This window comes from Cygnus atratus, chromosome 3 (genome assembly GCF_013377495.2).
Source record: "Cygnus atratus isolate AKBS03 ecotype Queensland, Australia chromosome 3, CAtr_DNAZoo_HiC_assembly, whole genome shotgun sequence".
Classification (NCBI taxonomy): Eukaryota; Metazoa; Chordata; class Aves; order Anseriformes; family Anatidae; genus Cygnus; species Cygnus atratus.
Genome location: NC_066364.1, coordinates 26115694 through 26132011, shown reverse-complemented (window position 1 = coordinate 26132011; position 16318 = coordinate 26115694). Strand labels below are relative to the sequence as shown.

The window sequence follows — 16318 nt, the reverse complement described above, 5'->3', positions numbered from 1 at the left end:
ACAAATTTTCTCCTAACCTCTTTAGGGCCCCAGCCTGCATAGCCATAGATATGCATCACTATATATGTTGATCCATGCCATATTTCTGTCAAAAAGATTGTAGTTTCAGAAAACCTTAGTGTTAGAACAAAATTAGATTAAGAAGCAATTGCATGTGCAGTTGCATCAAGGCAGGGGCAGCAACCTGTGACTGGAGATGGGGGTGGCAAGATGTGGGCAGGCTGGAATAGATGGTAAAGCTACAGGTAGATGAGTAACCACAGCCTCACATAGCAGTGTCCTCCATAGCAAAACTGCTTGTAGGACTAGCTCCTGCACAACAGCAAATTGGCTTTCATGCTGTTGCCTTGCAGTTTTCACCAGCAGTCCCCATATCACACATAAACAAACTCCTTTTGTTTGTATGCCCATAAAGATCAGTTATGGGAATTTTCATGCTGTAAGTGATCTAAAATGCTTTCTGTTTTGATAATTATTGAAAAAAATCTCAGTAAAATCTGTGGATGAGCACACTGATGACTGCAAAGGTAATGTGCACATTCTATCCAGATGCTGCAGTGTGAAAAAATGATTTGAAGGAGAGAACACATTCTTATTTCCCAGATGTTCACATCTTTGCAGAACACAGGCACAGCCTGCTATCAGGGAAAAGCTATGCCCTTTTCCTCCTATATACCAGCCCCAGGAACTGGACAAGTGCACTGGATGTGTTTCATTGCAGCAAGCTTCTTGGAGGAGGCTGGCTCCTAGTTCTGCACAGCTTCCAGAGGTTTCTAGTTCTTCTCTTCATATTTCATCAAAAGACAAACCCAAAGAACTCTGCCCATCCTCCTCCTCACAGTGGTCTGTGAGGCCACATTCAATTCTCATTTACTCCCTGATGCAAGGCACTGTGGAAGCAAAAGACACATGGATGGGCAAAAGTCACTGTGTGATGTAGATGCTTGTTTCTAAGCTTGTTCCACAACCCTATATCCACAGCATCCAAGTCAGACTTTGACAGTGACAAATGTTCATCTAAGTAGCCAGAACCAGGTAGGTATGTTGTCACTTATAAGTCACAGCGTTCAGTTATATTTTTCTCTGCAGGTCAATCCCAAATTTACTCCAGTCCTTACTTCCTTTTCTTTTTGATTTTCTCTTGTTTTTTTCTCTTTCTATTTTTCTGTTTCTTTTTCCCACTTTTATTTTTTTTCTTCTTCTTTCCTGTTGCCTTTTGTCTTTTGCTTTTTGTCTCATTTCTTTTCTATGTTTTTGGACCCCAGCGATTAGTGTTACTATATTCTCAGCACATCAAAAAGGATAGCCCTGCTGGGCAACTCAGTTCTCCCCTTCCACTGGAAAACACATTTTTGAATTATTCATGAGGACATAGACAAACACAAAATGGAGAAAATAAAATCTATATGCACCAGTTATTATTATAACAGCTGGGTAAAAGTTAATAGATTTGATGCCAGCATCCCTATGTTCCTAAAATCTTCAAAAGAACATGACCTCAATGTAGTGCAAAGACACAGAAATGAAACTTAGCATTCAGACCTCACCTGCCTGCACAGAGGATTGAAGTGTTTATTACTTATCCAGTTCTATCGTGGTCAAACTGGACATCAAATGAAAAAAACTAAAACAAATCAAAACAAGACAATTTGTTCCCAAAGTACCTCATATAACTCTGCCTTGAAACAAAGTCTGACTTCATTTTTTCTTTTTGAGCATTACCTAAAAAGAATATATTGATATATATATATAATTAGGCACTAGAGGATATCCACATTTGAATACTTACTATGCGGTAAACTACATACATTTTGGTCATAATGTGATGAGATAAAAAAAAAAAAAAAAACAGTGCTTAACTGTGCATTTCCTGTATTTTATTGGTTGATGTCACACTAATTAATGAAGAACACGTGATAGTATATATAGTCATGTCTCAATGTCTTTATTTTCCCTGCCAAAATAAATAAATAATAATTCTTTTTAAAATTTCTTATATTTTCTTCCCCTCCTCCCACAACTCCTTCTGCTATGTAGGGGTTTGGACCCTGACCGCCATCCCTGACAATGTTGGGAACAACATTCACTTACCCATAATATCCTATAGCTTTGATTCTTGACAGAATAAGCATATGGGCTTTGAAGCTGCATTATATGAAATTGGATGCTTGGCACCAAATCTTGTTATAAATGTCACATTCGATACTTACATGCAGTGTTACAATAGACACAACGTTTGTCTTGTATGAAAGATAGAATTCAAGGAAGGAATACACATTTGCCTGAGTTTAGCTTTCTTCATAGGTGTGTGGATTACATGGCTAAAGATTCATGTCTTCACATAAAATGCAGACCACCATATCAGGTAACGTGGTGTGACTGCACATCCACTCCTGGTTAACCTATATTCAAGTAATTCAGAATATCAAGACAATCAACACATCTCAGCAGTGATGCACATGTTTATTATTCAGCCTTTCTCCTTTAACTGTAGACACTTCTGCTGTATTCTGGTACTAAAACTTCTGTATGTATTCTTAAATATGGAAATGTCATGACTGAGAGAACTTACAAAAGCACAATCTTCAGCTTACATTAGTTTGACTGCTTGGGTGCTATCTAAAAGCAGATTGTGACTTCCCTGACTGTCTCATATGCATATCTTTCCCACATTTTTCAGTCATAGTTTTTTGTTGTTTTTTTTTTTTCAAAGTGACTTGCATTGTATATACTGAATTTAAAATTCTTATTAATGGCTGAAACATAAAAGCTCAATATTTACCTCCTACAAGTGCTGATATTAGTGAAAATCAGTATATAGATCCTTGTAAAGAAATAGTGAGACAGTTCAATTTTTTTGAATTTAAAGTTCCTTTGCACTCCCCTTCCACTGCCTTACTTCTAATGTATGTGCAGAACATACTAGATTACAGGCAATTCAGCACAAGGGATGACTAAGAGTTCTTGGTTATATTGAAAGAATATAGATTTTTGGAAACTCATCGTGTCTTAGAGTATCCTGCCTTGCTTTCAGTGGCTACTCCAGAAAGATGCAGGAGTTCTGTGTAGGATGTGGGCCCTACCTGCCAACAGAGGGTATCTGACATGGCAGCAGGTAACTAGCTACTTGTGGAGAACTGAGCTGAATCTTTAATGGCTGTCATTGAGAAATAGCTCATTAAGGTCTAAGAGAATGCTAGGAAAATGCTAGGGCTAGGAAAGAAAGTAGTATTCATCTTTAAAAAGGAATGGGGTTTGGGATATTATAGGTTAGAAAGCCTAACTTAACACTCATGACGATATTACAAGTTATTTAGAACTGCAAATGGATATATCTCAACTTGTGCACAGTTTTTGACACCATCTCAGGAGACATTTTGGGGCCCAGGTGCCTTCAACAGAAAATATATACATAGCTTGATAAAATATATATATATATATATATTCAAATAGCATGTTACCAATAAAAGTAAAATTTGGACGGGTATTTTTAATGATATCTCATTGAATCTCTTCTGGATCTGATTTGGTCCAACATTTTATTGGTGATTTGGATGATGGATGACTCTCCCCAGGTCTGGTATCCTCTGTGAACTTGCTGAGAGCACACTGTCCCATTGTCCAGGTTGCTAACAAAGACATTAAACAGTACTGGCACCGGTACTGGTCCTTGAGGGACATCCGTAGCAGCCAGCTGCCAGCTGGACTTCGTACCACTGATCACAACCCTCTGAGCCCAGCAGTCCAGCCAAGTTTCCACTCGTTATATTCTTTACCTATCCAAACCATATCTGATCAATTTGGCTATAAGAATACTACGGGAGACCATATCAAAAACCTTCCAAAAAGCAATGTGAACACCCAGTTCTGACTAGCCCACAAAGCTAGCCAGCTCATCACAGAAAACTGTCAGGTTGTTTAGGCACAGTTAGGCCTTTGTAAATCCAAGTTGACCGTTCCCAAACACCTTCTTGTTCTTCATATGCCTTGATGTGGCTTCCAGGAGGGTTTGATACACAGCCTTCCCAGAAACTGAGATTAGGCTGATTGCCCTTCTTGAAGATGGGTGTGGCATTTCTCATTTCTGAATCATGAGAAATATTCTCCAGTCACTACTCCAGAACACTCAAAATGTCAGACAGTGACTCTGCAATGATGCTGGTGATTTATATAAATACAAAGCTATCCTAAAATGACTAGGCAGCATTACATCAAAAAAGGATCTGAAGTTGATCATTCAGCAGTGTGATTTTGCTTTAAAATTCCCACTCTGTGGTCTACAGCTAGAAAATCATCCAGAAGTCATAGGAAATAATTGTTTTACTTTACATGAGACTGTGTTCAGTTTTGGCTATCAGATCGTCAGAAAGTCACAGAGAAAGTGAGAAGAATTCAGGGAAATAATGATACAGTTGACAAGAAGCAATTGGTAAATTCACAGAAAAGATCATTTAGGACAGTTATTTGGAAGAGTTTTCCACAAAAATAGAGAAGCACTACAACAGGTTATCTCAGATGCTATACATTTCACTGCCTTGGAGGTTTTGGACTATACATTAGGCAAACAATTGTCAGCAATACTCTGTATATACCAATTCCATGTTACAGCAGAAAGATGAACTAAATTATCACTGCGACTTTTTGCAGCCTACAAATTCTATGATTTCACGGTACTTAATTGTGAGCTTTAATTAATGAGACTATTAATATTTCTAAACATATATGCAAGATTTTCATTCAATCAAGCTGTAAGAAACCTTGCAGGATCAAAGTACAAATTCTAGAAGAACCTCCTTCTCTCTTCTACAGTTTCTATGGTAAGTCATGAAGTTCTTCCAGTCAGCAGAAAGCTCTTCCATGCTATAACAGGGTGCAATGAAAATTGTGCGGTGTTTTTATTTTTCATTTTATATGAAAAAGGACACTCTTTCAATTTTCCTGGAACTTTTAAACAGAGACCATCCCATTTCAGCTTCAAGTGTTAAGAAACTTTATCTAAAAAAAATCTGTTCTTGAAAATGAAGATTTTGTTTGTTTTTCAGTGTCTTTTTTTTTTTTTCATGAATTTCAGCCAACTTTTTTTTCTTTTCTGTCAGAATAGTTATTTTGGTCTAAAAAACCCACACTTTAATCATTCTTTAAATGGAACCCTGCTCCATCACATGCCTCACTGATTGCATCACTCAAATAGCTCTCTAAACCAATTCCGGGCTGCTAATGGGGTGAAGGCATGTCTACACCTCCTTCTTTTCCTGTTCCTCAGGGGCAGTGGGGAACAAATACTACATTTTCTCAAGACTTAAGATTGTTCTGGAGAAGCACATATGGAAGGTTCTTCACGTCCTTTGATCCTGACATATTTCTGACACTACAGAAACATTCAAACCTTAAAAGAGCAGCTGTTTTTCTACTTGTGTGTATTAGTAGATTTAAAACTAAAGATCATTGACTGGTGAATGTTTCCAGAATATATGATTTTAAAATGAGTACAAAACATGCTAATAATAGACCTTTGGAAGTTTTATTGTTTCAGGACAATTTTTGTCTTTGTTAATTTATCTTTTGAACTGGGCTACTTTCTTTACCTGACAATTAAATCTGTGCCAACAGGCAGAAGACTTCAGTTTACCTTAGATCAGGCTGTCAGTGTCCTCCTTGAATTACCTATATGAATATTATAGGATTTGTTACATAGCTAGAGAGCAAACAGGTCATGTGAACCTGTTATCCCTAATGCTGAGGGTGTCGTTTCTGCTGTGTACACAAATTGCGTCAGGCTGATACTGGTGATTCTGAATTTCCTAGTTTATACTGACATTATTACCAACTCTGTGAGGACAAATGACAGTATGCTTGTACCTTTCCTTTTTACAGTTTGTTCAGGAGCTAAATCTTGTCAGTTCTAGCAAAGTTTCTAAAAAAAAAAGTTATTAATTTTTATTTTCTTCCTATAGATTATAACACAAGTGAGCAAAAGCAAGCATGTAAGAAACATGAACTTTACGTGAGTTTCCGAGACTTGGGATGGCAGGTATGGTTATAAATTCTGTTTCCTATCAGTGCTAAATGGCACAATCTATTTTACTGTCTCCCAGTATTTACAGTCTGTTTTTCTCATGGTAATTGGTATTTCACTGATGAGAGACAAATTCTTTAAATGCATTCTGCAATGCAACCCTATCACTATCTCTTTACTTTTTTTGGCTGCTATTCTCTCAAACATTTTGCAGATGACTGACTTTACAATCTGGATTTATTCACTAAAAGATAAATCTGGACCATTACTCAAGATCTGAGTAGACCTGCAGTAGATAAAACAAAAATTCCCACAGTAAGCAAAGAAACTTTTGAAATTTGCACTCAAATTCTCCTTTCTCTAGTCTACTGCAACTCAGGGAGATTTCACTTCTTTGGGGTTCATAGGCAAGGAGAGCTTGGATCACTGCTCAATGGGTTTTACACTGATGCTAAGTTGATGTAATTCCTAGGACAAACTCTCCCTGTTGTATAGTAACGAGAAAAAGAAGGTACCTGTAGTAAAAGGTCACAAAGACAGAGATAGGGCATGATGAGGAAAAGAAAATGGAGATCAGTCTAGTTTTTTTTTTGTTTGTTTGTTTTCTTTAAGATAAGGAGCAGTCTATAAAGAGAGAACAAGAAGGCCACCAGAAGCCTATAACCTAGAAATGTTGCATATGTTGTTAAGAAATCAGAGATGTCTGCTTTCACATTTCTCTGAATTATTTCAAAAGACATCTCCATGAGCAAAACAGACTATATAGTCCCGAGAACAAAAAGTGTACTCTTTAATGAAAGCTCATCCTTAAGACATCTAGCTCAGATTCTCATATCTTCTCAAGGCCCTGTCTGAATTTTGTAGTATGTGTATCCTCACAGCAGCCTGAAGAAGTAGGCAGATAGTCTTTTCCCAAGTTTGCAGAGCATAAGTACCCTGTCCATGGTGACAGAGCAGGTTTGTCGTATTGACTTGAGCTCAGGCTACTGAACAAGTGAGCCATTGTCTCTCTGCCTTTGTCAGGTATCACAAGTTCTTTCATTTTTTGAAATGTGAAATTCTGATATGCCCCCCAATGCACAAGGCTCTTAAATCAGTCAGTCAAGAAAGAAAATCTATTTTTTTTCCACAAAAAATACTTGAAAAGTTCAGAGTTTCTGTTGGAGAACCAAAGTTACACTGTATAATAGTTGATCTGTGAGATTCGGGGTGGAATCTCAGGGTGGAAAAAGAAACAAAAACCATGAAATAGGTACTTGCTTCTCTCCCTTTTTCCCACAGCAACTCCATTACCTTTGCCTAACAAAAGATGAATTCAGCAAATTAAATGCATAGATTTCATTAACATTTTTAAATATTTTCCCCCGTTTCATCTTTTCCCTATGCTGTTTGTGTTGCTAGACGTTCTCAAAATACATGATTCACTACCATTCGACTGGGTAATCTCTAGTAACCATTAGTCTCATGAAATTATACAATTAATGGTAATGAATATGATGAAGAAAGAGGATAGATTTTAATTAATTTTGTTACACAAAAAAGCATCCAAGAGTTTCACTCTGGGAAGAAAAGTATTTTAACAAACATGTTTGGGCCTTTAATTCCTGTTACAGCCTCATTAGTTGGTATTCAGCACAGATTTCTGTTTAATCTAATTTTCATTGGAGTTTTGCAGGAACAAAGCAAATGCTTTTCTTTTTCTCTTTTTTTTTTAAATTTTTTTCTTTTTGGCAAAAAAAGTATTTTAACATGCCACATTCTGAAGTTCATTTTGTCCTTGGACAAGTCTTCGTTAGCTTGATATAGTTTTATATTTTCTGAGTGAGGAAAAAAAAAAGGAGTGGGTTTATTTGTTCTTGTTTTAGGACTGGATTATTGCACCAGAGGGCTATGCTGCTTTTTACTGCGATGGAGAGTGTTCCTTTCCCCTCAATGCCCACATGAACGCAACAAACCACGCCATCGTTCAGACACTGGTATGCCTCTGCCTATGTTATACTTGTCTATTTTGCACTCATGTCTTGGGACAGGGCCTGTTTCTTCCTCTGCTTACTACTATGGAACCTTGATTATTTCTGTAAATAATTACCCATTTCAGAGACATGATTTGATGATTACAGTGGAGAGCAGATGAACTGTCCAGAATGGTCTGTGCGATAGGTTTCCATTGCATTTCAAAAGCAATAATACATCAAAAGACCATGTCTTATTATTGGAGAATTGTGTAGACAGGAACCAAAGGGGGCCCCTGCTCCCCTGGAGTTTTTTGTAGCTTATTGAAGCTCCATTTTAGCATCTATATAATATACCTTCCAGAATTGTTGACATTTGGCCGCTCTGTGGACCTCTATTGTCAACTGTTGGCAGAGAGCTTTAAAATGTAATTCAGTGTGAATCTTTGCAAACAGATGCATTTGCATGTAAGAAATTTTGTTCAGTCACGCCTGGCTAACAAATACAACTTATTTATAAGTGTGTTTGGATTTGTTGCTCTGCCTGGTACATGTAAAAGATTTGCAGCCAGCCTTTTGCCTCTGCCAGTTAGTCCTGTGCACCAGCCAGAGCAGCCAGAAGGATGATCTTAGTTGGAGCAGCTGGCAAGTCCTCCTCCAGCCCACAAGTGTTCAGCTATGTTTTTGTAAACACAGCACCTCCAGAAATTGAGACCTTTAGAATGCAATGCTATGGGTCTGATGTCTGGTCATGATTTTTCACCTGTGTCAGCTGAAGAACAGTCTCTGAACATCATCACTATTAGCAGACTGATTATGCAACAGAGAAATGAGATACACAAGAAGGGAGTGGGAGGATGAAATCAGGGAGAAGATTGCCATCCTTAATGAGTTTCTGAAAACATCAAGGCACTTGACTGCAAATAGAGAAACATGGGTTTAAGCTTCCCTCTGATTTAAACTGATGATAGAAAAGTGTCCTTACCACCTGACTATCCTGATGAGTCTGTGTCGCTTGTTGGTGATCTTATTTGATTTTGACAAAAAAACAAAAAACAAACAACAACAAAAAAAACTTGTCCTGAAAAGCCTTTCCCCTTCAGAAAAGTGTGCAGCTTTTACCCTCCCGAGCAAAACCAAAAGTAAAGAAAATAAAACAAAACCCCCAAGCAAAGAAAGTTTGGTTGTCCCTGCTTGTTTCTGACAGAAAACAAATTTTTCTTGTGAATGTTGCTATCTTAATTGAAATGGACATTCTTAGAAACTCAGTATGTGCTGAGACCTTTTTCTTTCCATTCAACGTCTCATTTATGCACCTTCTACAAGTCCAGCCACCAGTGTAACATTATTCCTCTATCCCAGAACTGAAGTCAGCAAGATTCACAAAAAGAAGGGAAAAAGTCAGAGTCTGGAAATATACAGAATTGTGGTAAGAGGTTCAGGTGAAGTGGAACATCAAATGCTATTTGGCAAGGAATATAGCAATGTGCCTAGGAGATGATGAAGAACAGAATACATTCAGTCCCGAACTGCAAAGAAATAGGTCAGCAAAGCAGAAGTTTAGCATTATGTAAACATTGCCCAGAAAATTTGCCAATATCAGTGCAATCCCCAGGTTAGAGTTCCCTTCTACAATTATGGGCTTTTAAATAAGAAGTGGCCCAGTGCTATTTTCTCTTGTATGTCTACTCTTTCCAAAAATGCTTAATTTACTATGGTTAAGAAATTTGTGTAGATTGTCCACTTTTTTTTTTTTTCTTTTAAATTGGATACTTAGATTTTTCCCTCCTTTTTATGGCCTTTTTGGAATTGTGTGTCTCCCTCTGCATGTACTGTATATGCATTCAGTTGTGCAGCCAAAAAATCATGAGGCTAATTAAATTTTAACTGCACATAAATTAGATGAGATAACAGTAGTTGTATGCTTTCTGGTTTAAATTATGCACAATTCAGATTTACACAAGGTGTGCACATGGGGATGGCTTGGGAAACAATTATTCATACACCCCACCCTAATCCAAATGTAATCATCTCTCAGCCATACTGATTACACCATTCTAAAAAAGCCCACTCTTTGGTTTGGGGAGTGATTGTTCCTTGGTACCCCTCCAAACATTACTGACTCATTTTTATTTTCTTTTCTTTTGTAATAAGCATAGGAGAAATGCTGGGCCAGTACCTCTCTCTCTTCTTTTTCTGAGGCTGAACTAAGGCAGACAGAAGGCACAGATGCATATAAATACAAGATAGACTGCACTTAATAAATTACATTAGCTTTCTTTTCCTCCCATCAGCCACTGAAAAGGTGCTGGCATAGAACTGACCTCATGGTCACTCAAGTTAGAGGGTCAGCAGGTAGACCCACTGATTTCCAGGCTTTTGGAATTATTGCCTTAATAAAGATGCTCACTCTTTAAAAGGCTGTGAGCATCACTGTCGTGAGGGGCTAGCAGGGCCATGGGGCTCCTTTCTGGGGTGGCAGGGGCTGGCAGAACCAGCACTGATGGCAGGGCAAACATCTGCTTAGACAAAGCACAATCACTCTTTTCTCCAATGCTTTGCTATTCATTTGTTAAACTGTTTTTAAATGTGTGTCTAAACCCTTTCTAAATTGCTACTTCAGGATTTATTATTGCTCATTTCAAAAGATCTTCTCGTGGTAACAGTTATGTAAAAATCTTTTCCTGATAGACTGTTCTCTGTTGTCTGGCAAAGTCTCTGGGCTTATATCACTGCGAGACAGATGGCTCTAACAGATTTACAAAGACTTAACATACAAATGAAACCTATTACTGCTGAAGACTTCATCCATGCCTTAATAATCTCTTGTCCTCTGTATTACAACTCCCTCCTTTCTGGCCTCCCCAGTTTCCAAGTCTTCAGCACGTGTAGAATATTATATCCAACCTTCTTTCAAGTACAAAGAACTTGTATTTCCCCAATTTTCAGATATTTCCACTAGATCTTGTTCAATCTGGGATGCTGTTCAAAACTGTTTTCCTTCTCTTTAACCTTTCATTGATATATTTCAGCCTAGTGTACAGAAAGCCTTCTCTGTCTCCGTCCTTTCCCCATACCTCCTGTCCAGCTGGCACCCACATTATGAATTGATTTTGACTTCAGTGGAAGTAGAATTGGATCCACAGATACCTAGATAAAACCTTAAAATACATTCATGCTGTCTGAAAACCTACATCTTACTCTTTCGTAGACTGAAAGCAGTGTTTCAGTACGAGCCTTTGCCTGCACAGCCTTTGCTGCCTGTAACAAACTTTCCTCCACGCTGAGACTCTGTGCGAGAAAGCATTTTAGCATATGCTGGAGTCTCAGCGAGACCAAGGACATGAGCATGTGCTTCATGTTAAGCATCATCCTCAGTAGAGATGGCACTAACATATGTGTTTTCCTGAACTACAGCCTAGCTTCAACTCTTTTCTAAATTTTATCTGAAAACCAACTTTGTATCTTGGCCGCTCCTCCTCATTTATCTCTCCATCTGCTATTATTGTATAACTCTGCCCGCACGATTGAAATCAGAGCAACATTCTGGAGGTAAGCTGTGCTTTAAAGTTGCTAACCGAGGAAAATCTGCAACCACAGAACTCTCTGAATTGCAAAGACATGTCTTGCACTGACGTTGTCCTTGTACCTCTCTGTTTGATATATGAGCTATGTATTTATCTGTCTTTCAGGTTCATTTGATGTTCCCTGATCATGTACCAAAGCCATGCTGTGCACCAACAAAACTGAATGCAATCTCCGTGCTCTACTTTGATGACAGTTCCAATGTTATTTTAAAAAAATACAGGAATATGGTGGTGCGTTCATGTGGCTGCCACTAGAATGAAAAAAATAATAATCTAAAGCAGAGGGGTTTATTCAGTATTGTAATAAAGTCAAGATATGAGCCTTGCTGATGAAAAGGCAGTCCTAAATTTATTCCATTTCATGTCATCTCTCATTTAAATGTACAATATAATGTATATAGTAGCTTTTATTTATTTAAAAGTATATAGTTTCTTTTGTATGAGCAAAATTTCAAAACCATTTATATTATGGGTCACCTTACTATGCAGTAGAAATTCAAAAACTAATTTTTTCAGTTGAACATACTGGAACCTATTTCATTCCATTTCAATACTTTAAAGTAAAACCTTTGTACTGATTTTTTTTAAAGTTAGAAACTCCAGAACTTCTGTAACTGCTTCATATTGTTAAAGGAACTAAAATACGTTTGGTCATATTGTGCCAATGAAAACTGTGGAAGGGTATTTATTTAGAAAAAGGCACAGAAAAAAAAATAAACAAAACTGCTTGGCTAAACATATTTTTTCTTTTAGAAGTTCTGCTCCAGTAGAAAAAGTGAAATGTTGAACAATGTTTAAGTAAATAAATAGTAGATAGAAAATAGAAGTGAAGAGATTGCACATAATTGTTGTAACTATTTTCTTTAACAAGATGAGTGTAACTGGAGGAGCGTGTTACTTCTTGGCTTGTGGGCCACAGGGCTTGCAAAAGGCCCAAAGCTTCAGGAATTCTGTGGAGACAGACTCTAGCATCTCTCTCTGACTTTCCAAGTTAACACTAAAAATTGAACTACAACATTCTTACCTCAAATCACATCAGTCTATTACCTATCACATCACACTACCATGGCAAATATTTTTATAATAACAACACAAGGTCAAAACAAACAAAAACCACACAAGTGCTACCATTACAAAGACAAGTTATTATATACTTGACCCTGATGGTGGTTGTTCACAAGGAAAGATGAAAAACACCTTTCATAACAAGCTGCTGGCTAATTTGCAGCCTACTTTTTGTCCCATCTTCCTTTCTAACAGGTTTGGTTTCAATAATAAGATGTAAGATGGGATATCTTTCCTTTTAACATCAGTTATTACAACTTTGAAAATTCTTAAATCCATACAAATCATTTTTAACCTCCCTAAATTTTCGGCCTCAAATAAAATCCTGTGGTTGTGAATTGCACAATTTATTACAGATTATCATTCCCATCACTACCACCCATATGCTTATTTTAAATTTACCATATTTAGAATATTTGGACATCCCTTTGTTTTCGCGTTATCAAAATAGGAAAATAGTAACTCTGTTTTCTCTTTATTAAATGGCTAAGTATAATATGCTTTTATCATGAATTGCCTTGATTAAAAATGCTTCATTTAAACAGTTCTCAGAGTGTTGTTAAAAAATGAATACAACATTTCAGTTTCTTTTTAGAGAATCTATTCATGTAAACTCTGACTTCAGTGGTTATTTAAGACATATTTCAGAAAACTCAGATTATGACACTGATAAAATCAGTGTGTGTGTGACTGTTTATGCATGCAAATGTGCAACTGCCTTTTTTTGCAGAAACTAATTTGTCTTGCTGTTGGAATATTACATACATCTTTTTATGCATACAATCATTTTTTTTTTTAAATTAACAGTTCTGATTTCAGTCTTGGGAGCTCTTTCCCCTCGATACAACAGTTCCATTTTACACTTCAATTTCTATTTTATGCTTACATTACCTACATATCTATGTTTAGTTGCAGTTCATGCACAAGGGTTTATATCAAAATACTATGTCCCCAATTGAATTATCATTTTGGAACAGCTAAATAAAACAATTTAAATTCCTCAGTTATTTTCAAAAAATTTACTTGTTTCTGTATAAAGTGGGTAGGTGGATATGCTTTTTAGAACTTGATTTATTCTAAATAGAATTTGATGGAAACTAAGTTTGGGGTACATTAAGTAATATATTTTTAAATAATGGTGTACCATTTTGAGAATAAGAAACTGAAGATTATTGTTATATTATTCTTTAAAATATGCTGTTGGAATATATTTCTATATTTTGAGACATAATAAACCTCTAACGCTATCTTGTTCTACTGTGATTTTGCTTCTGACACATGACAAAATGACACCAGCTTCATCTATTCTCTTAAAGGTAAAAGCAAGAGATTGCCAATAGTTATGCATAGATTTTGTTGCAGATCATTTTTTAATGCAGATAGTTTGCAAAATTACTTTTTTTTTGTCTTAAGTTGCAGCTCATTGAAACATCTAATTTTTAAATAAATATTACATTTCCAAATCATACCTCCAAACTGCTCACATTCCACTCAAAATATACTAGAAAGCAGAAATATTTTTTAAGATCTCCTTAAATACCTAACTGATCATTCCTCTGTTTGAAAGAAAGGATAGTGGCACCACCTTCACCATGCTCTGAACAAGGTTATATGTGTGTTCTCGTGAAAACTTGTTCAGTTAATCCCTTCTACAAGAGTACCTAGTATAGGGCTTTTTGTTTATTAGGCTGTATCAATTAGCTTTTGCTTTATATATATATAAGCATAATATATGCAAATATAAATATGTATATAATAATATGCATGTAACTGTATTGAATTATATATATATATAATCTGTATTTATTTATATAGTTAGTTGCTAAGTTCATTCCATTATCATTTAGGAGACATGAGAATTTTATCCTTTTTAAAGTTAAGTTTTATGCATCCTTAACAATGGAAAGAGTTTAAAGAGCAAAAGAAAAAGAAAAAGGAAAACGAGCCAGCAGTGTGCACAGGTGGCCAAGAAGGCCAGCAGCATCCTGGCTCATATAAGAAAGAGTGTGGCCAGCAGGACTAGGGAACTGATTGTCCCCCTGTACTCATCTCTGGTGAGGCTGCACCTCGAGTACCGTGTTCAGTTTTGGGCCCCTCACTACAAGAAGGACATCGAAGTGCTGGAGTGCAATGAAGCTGGTGAATGGTCTAGAGAACAAGACTTATGAGGAGTGGCTGCAGGAACTGGGGTTGTTTAGCTTGGAGAAAAGGAGGCTCAGGGGAGACTTTATCACTCTTTACAGCTACCTCAAAAGAGATTGTAGCGGGGTGGGGGTCAGTCTCTTCTCCCAAAGAACAAGGAACTGTACAAGAGGAAATGGCCTCAAGTTGCATCAGGGAAGGTTTATGCTGGATATTAGAAAAACTTTCTTCACTGAAAGGGTTGTGAAGCATTGGAACAGTCTGCCTAGGGAAGTGGTTGAGTCACCATCCCTGGAGGTATTTAAAAAACGTGTAGATGTGGTGCTTAGGGACATGGTTTAGTGGTAGACTTGGCAGTCTGTGGTTAATGGTTGGACTTGATGATCTTAGAGGTCTTTTCCAACCTAAATGATTCTATGACTCTGAAAATTACTGTTTCATTATGGGTCAGAGCTTCTAAATCTTCAATTTACTCATAATGTTAACATTATTACTATACATTCTTGGCCAAGATCAAAAACGTTTGCAGTATGCTACCAGTGACCATTTCTATGGCTTAGAAGTATTCACCCTGTGGTAGTCAGTGCTGAAACATGTGCAGTATTCCAGCAAGAATTATTTAATCTTCCTTTAAAAGCACATAGTCCTGTGACTGTCACATTGATAAAGTCCTGTGAGTGCAATGATGGCAAGGTGAGCTCTGACTGAAGTGTAGAGCATTTGCAAATTCTCTGATGTGCTAGCCACATTAACAGGCTTCCTCTAGTTTGGAACCTGATGGGCACTTCTCCTTTTTCTGGAAGTCCATTTCTACAAAGTATTTATAGGGTCAAGTTTTCCTGGTATTGGCCAAAGGTTTAAATCTTTCATTAATTAGGAAACAGGTGGGAGAGGTTTACTGATAGTCAAGAACATGCTTCTTTCAGTTTGCATTAGCCCCTTTTTTTTTAGGCAAAAAATAAATTCATATAAAGCTGGCTGGTAGCTGACAACATAGTGCATCCAATCACTATGAAACAACTAGAGATTTCTCAGACAAACGTTGGCATGGATGTCTTCAAGCAAAAAGGATGATCATTCCTTGTTCTTGTTGAAAGTTTATCCTGACTGACATGTCCTTTCCAACCGTGTGACTCTTCCTTCTGCAGTGGCCTGTTTAGGTTTTTAGATACTTTTGCATTTGTATTGAGTGACTAGGTAGTTAATATAAAAGGAACCATATGAGAAGTTCAGCTATCTTCAGGACTAAGAAACCAGTCCTTCATAGCTGCACAGGACTGCGCAGCTGTTTATTTTGCATGCTGGTACCTGTAGGACTGTAAAACAATAGTTAGCATTCATATTATGATAGGAGCCAAATGTTAGACAATTCAGGACCTCATTGTATTAAATTCTACATAGCTGAGTGCTATTTGTTACATCTGTACTGTAGACACTGGTACTGAGGCTTTCATTAGGGACAATATAGAGGAATTGCACTTTTGGGTTACAATTCACCAACTTCTGAGCAAAGACTACAAACTGGGTTTACAACAGTGGCTGCGCTATAGACCTTT

At 37.0% G+C, this 16318-nt stretch overlaps 1 protein-coding gene across 1 annotated transcript in view; it reads left to right on the top strand.

Annotated features, from left to right (window-relative positions):
- BMP5 (bone morphogenetic protein 5) overlaps positions 1–13865 on the top strand; it is a 55265-nt gene extending 41400 nt beyond the window's left edge. The window contains exons 5-7 of the mRNA XM_035542960.1: positions 5955–6031; positions 7882–7992; positions 11661–13865. Coding sequence (XP_035398853.1) covers positions 5955–6031; positions 7882–7992; positions 11661–11810 — 338 coding nt within the window. The 3' untranslated portion in view covers positions 11811–13865. The remainder of the gene's footprint in view (positions 1–5954; positions 6032–7881; positions 7993–11660) is intronic.
- The last annotated feature ends 2453 nt before the right edge of the window (positions 13866–16318 follow it).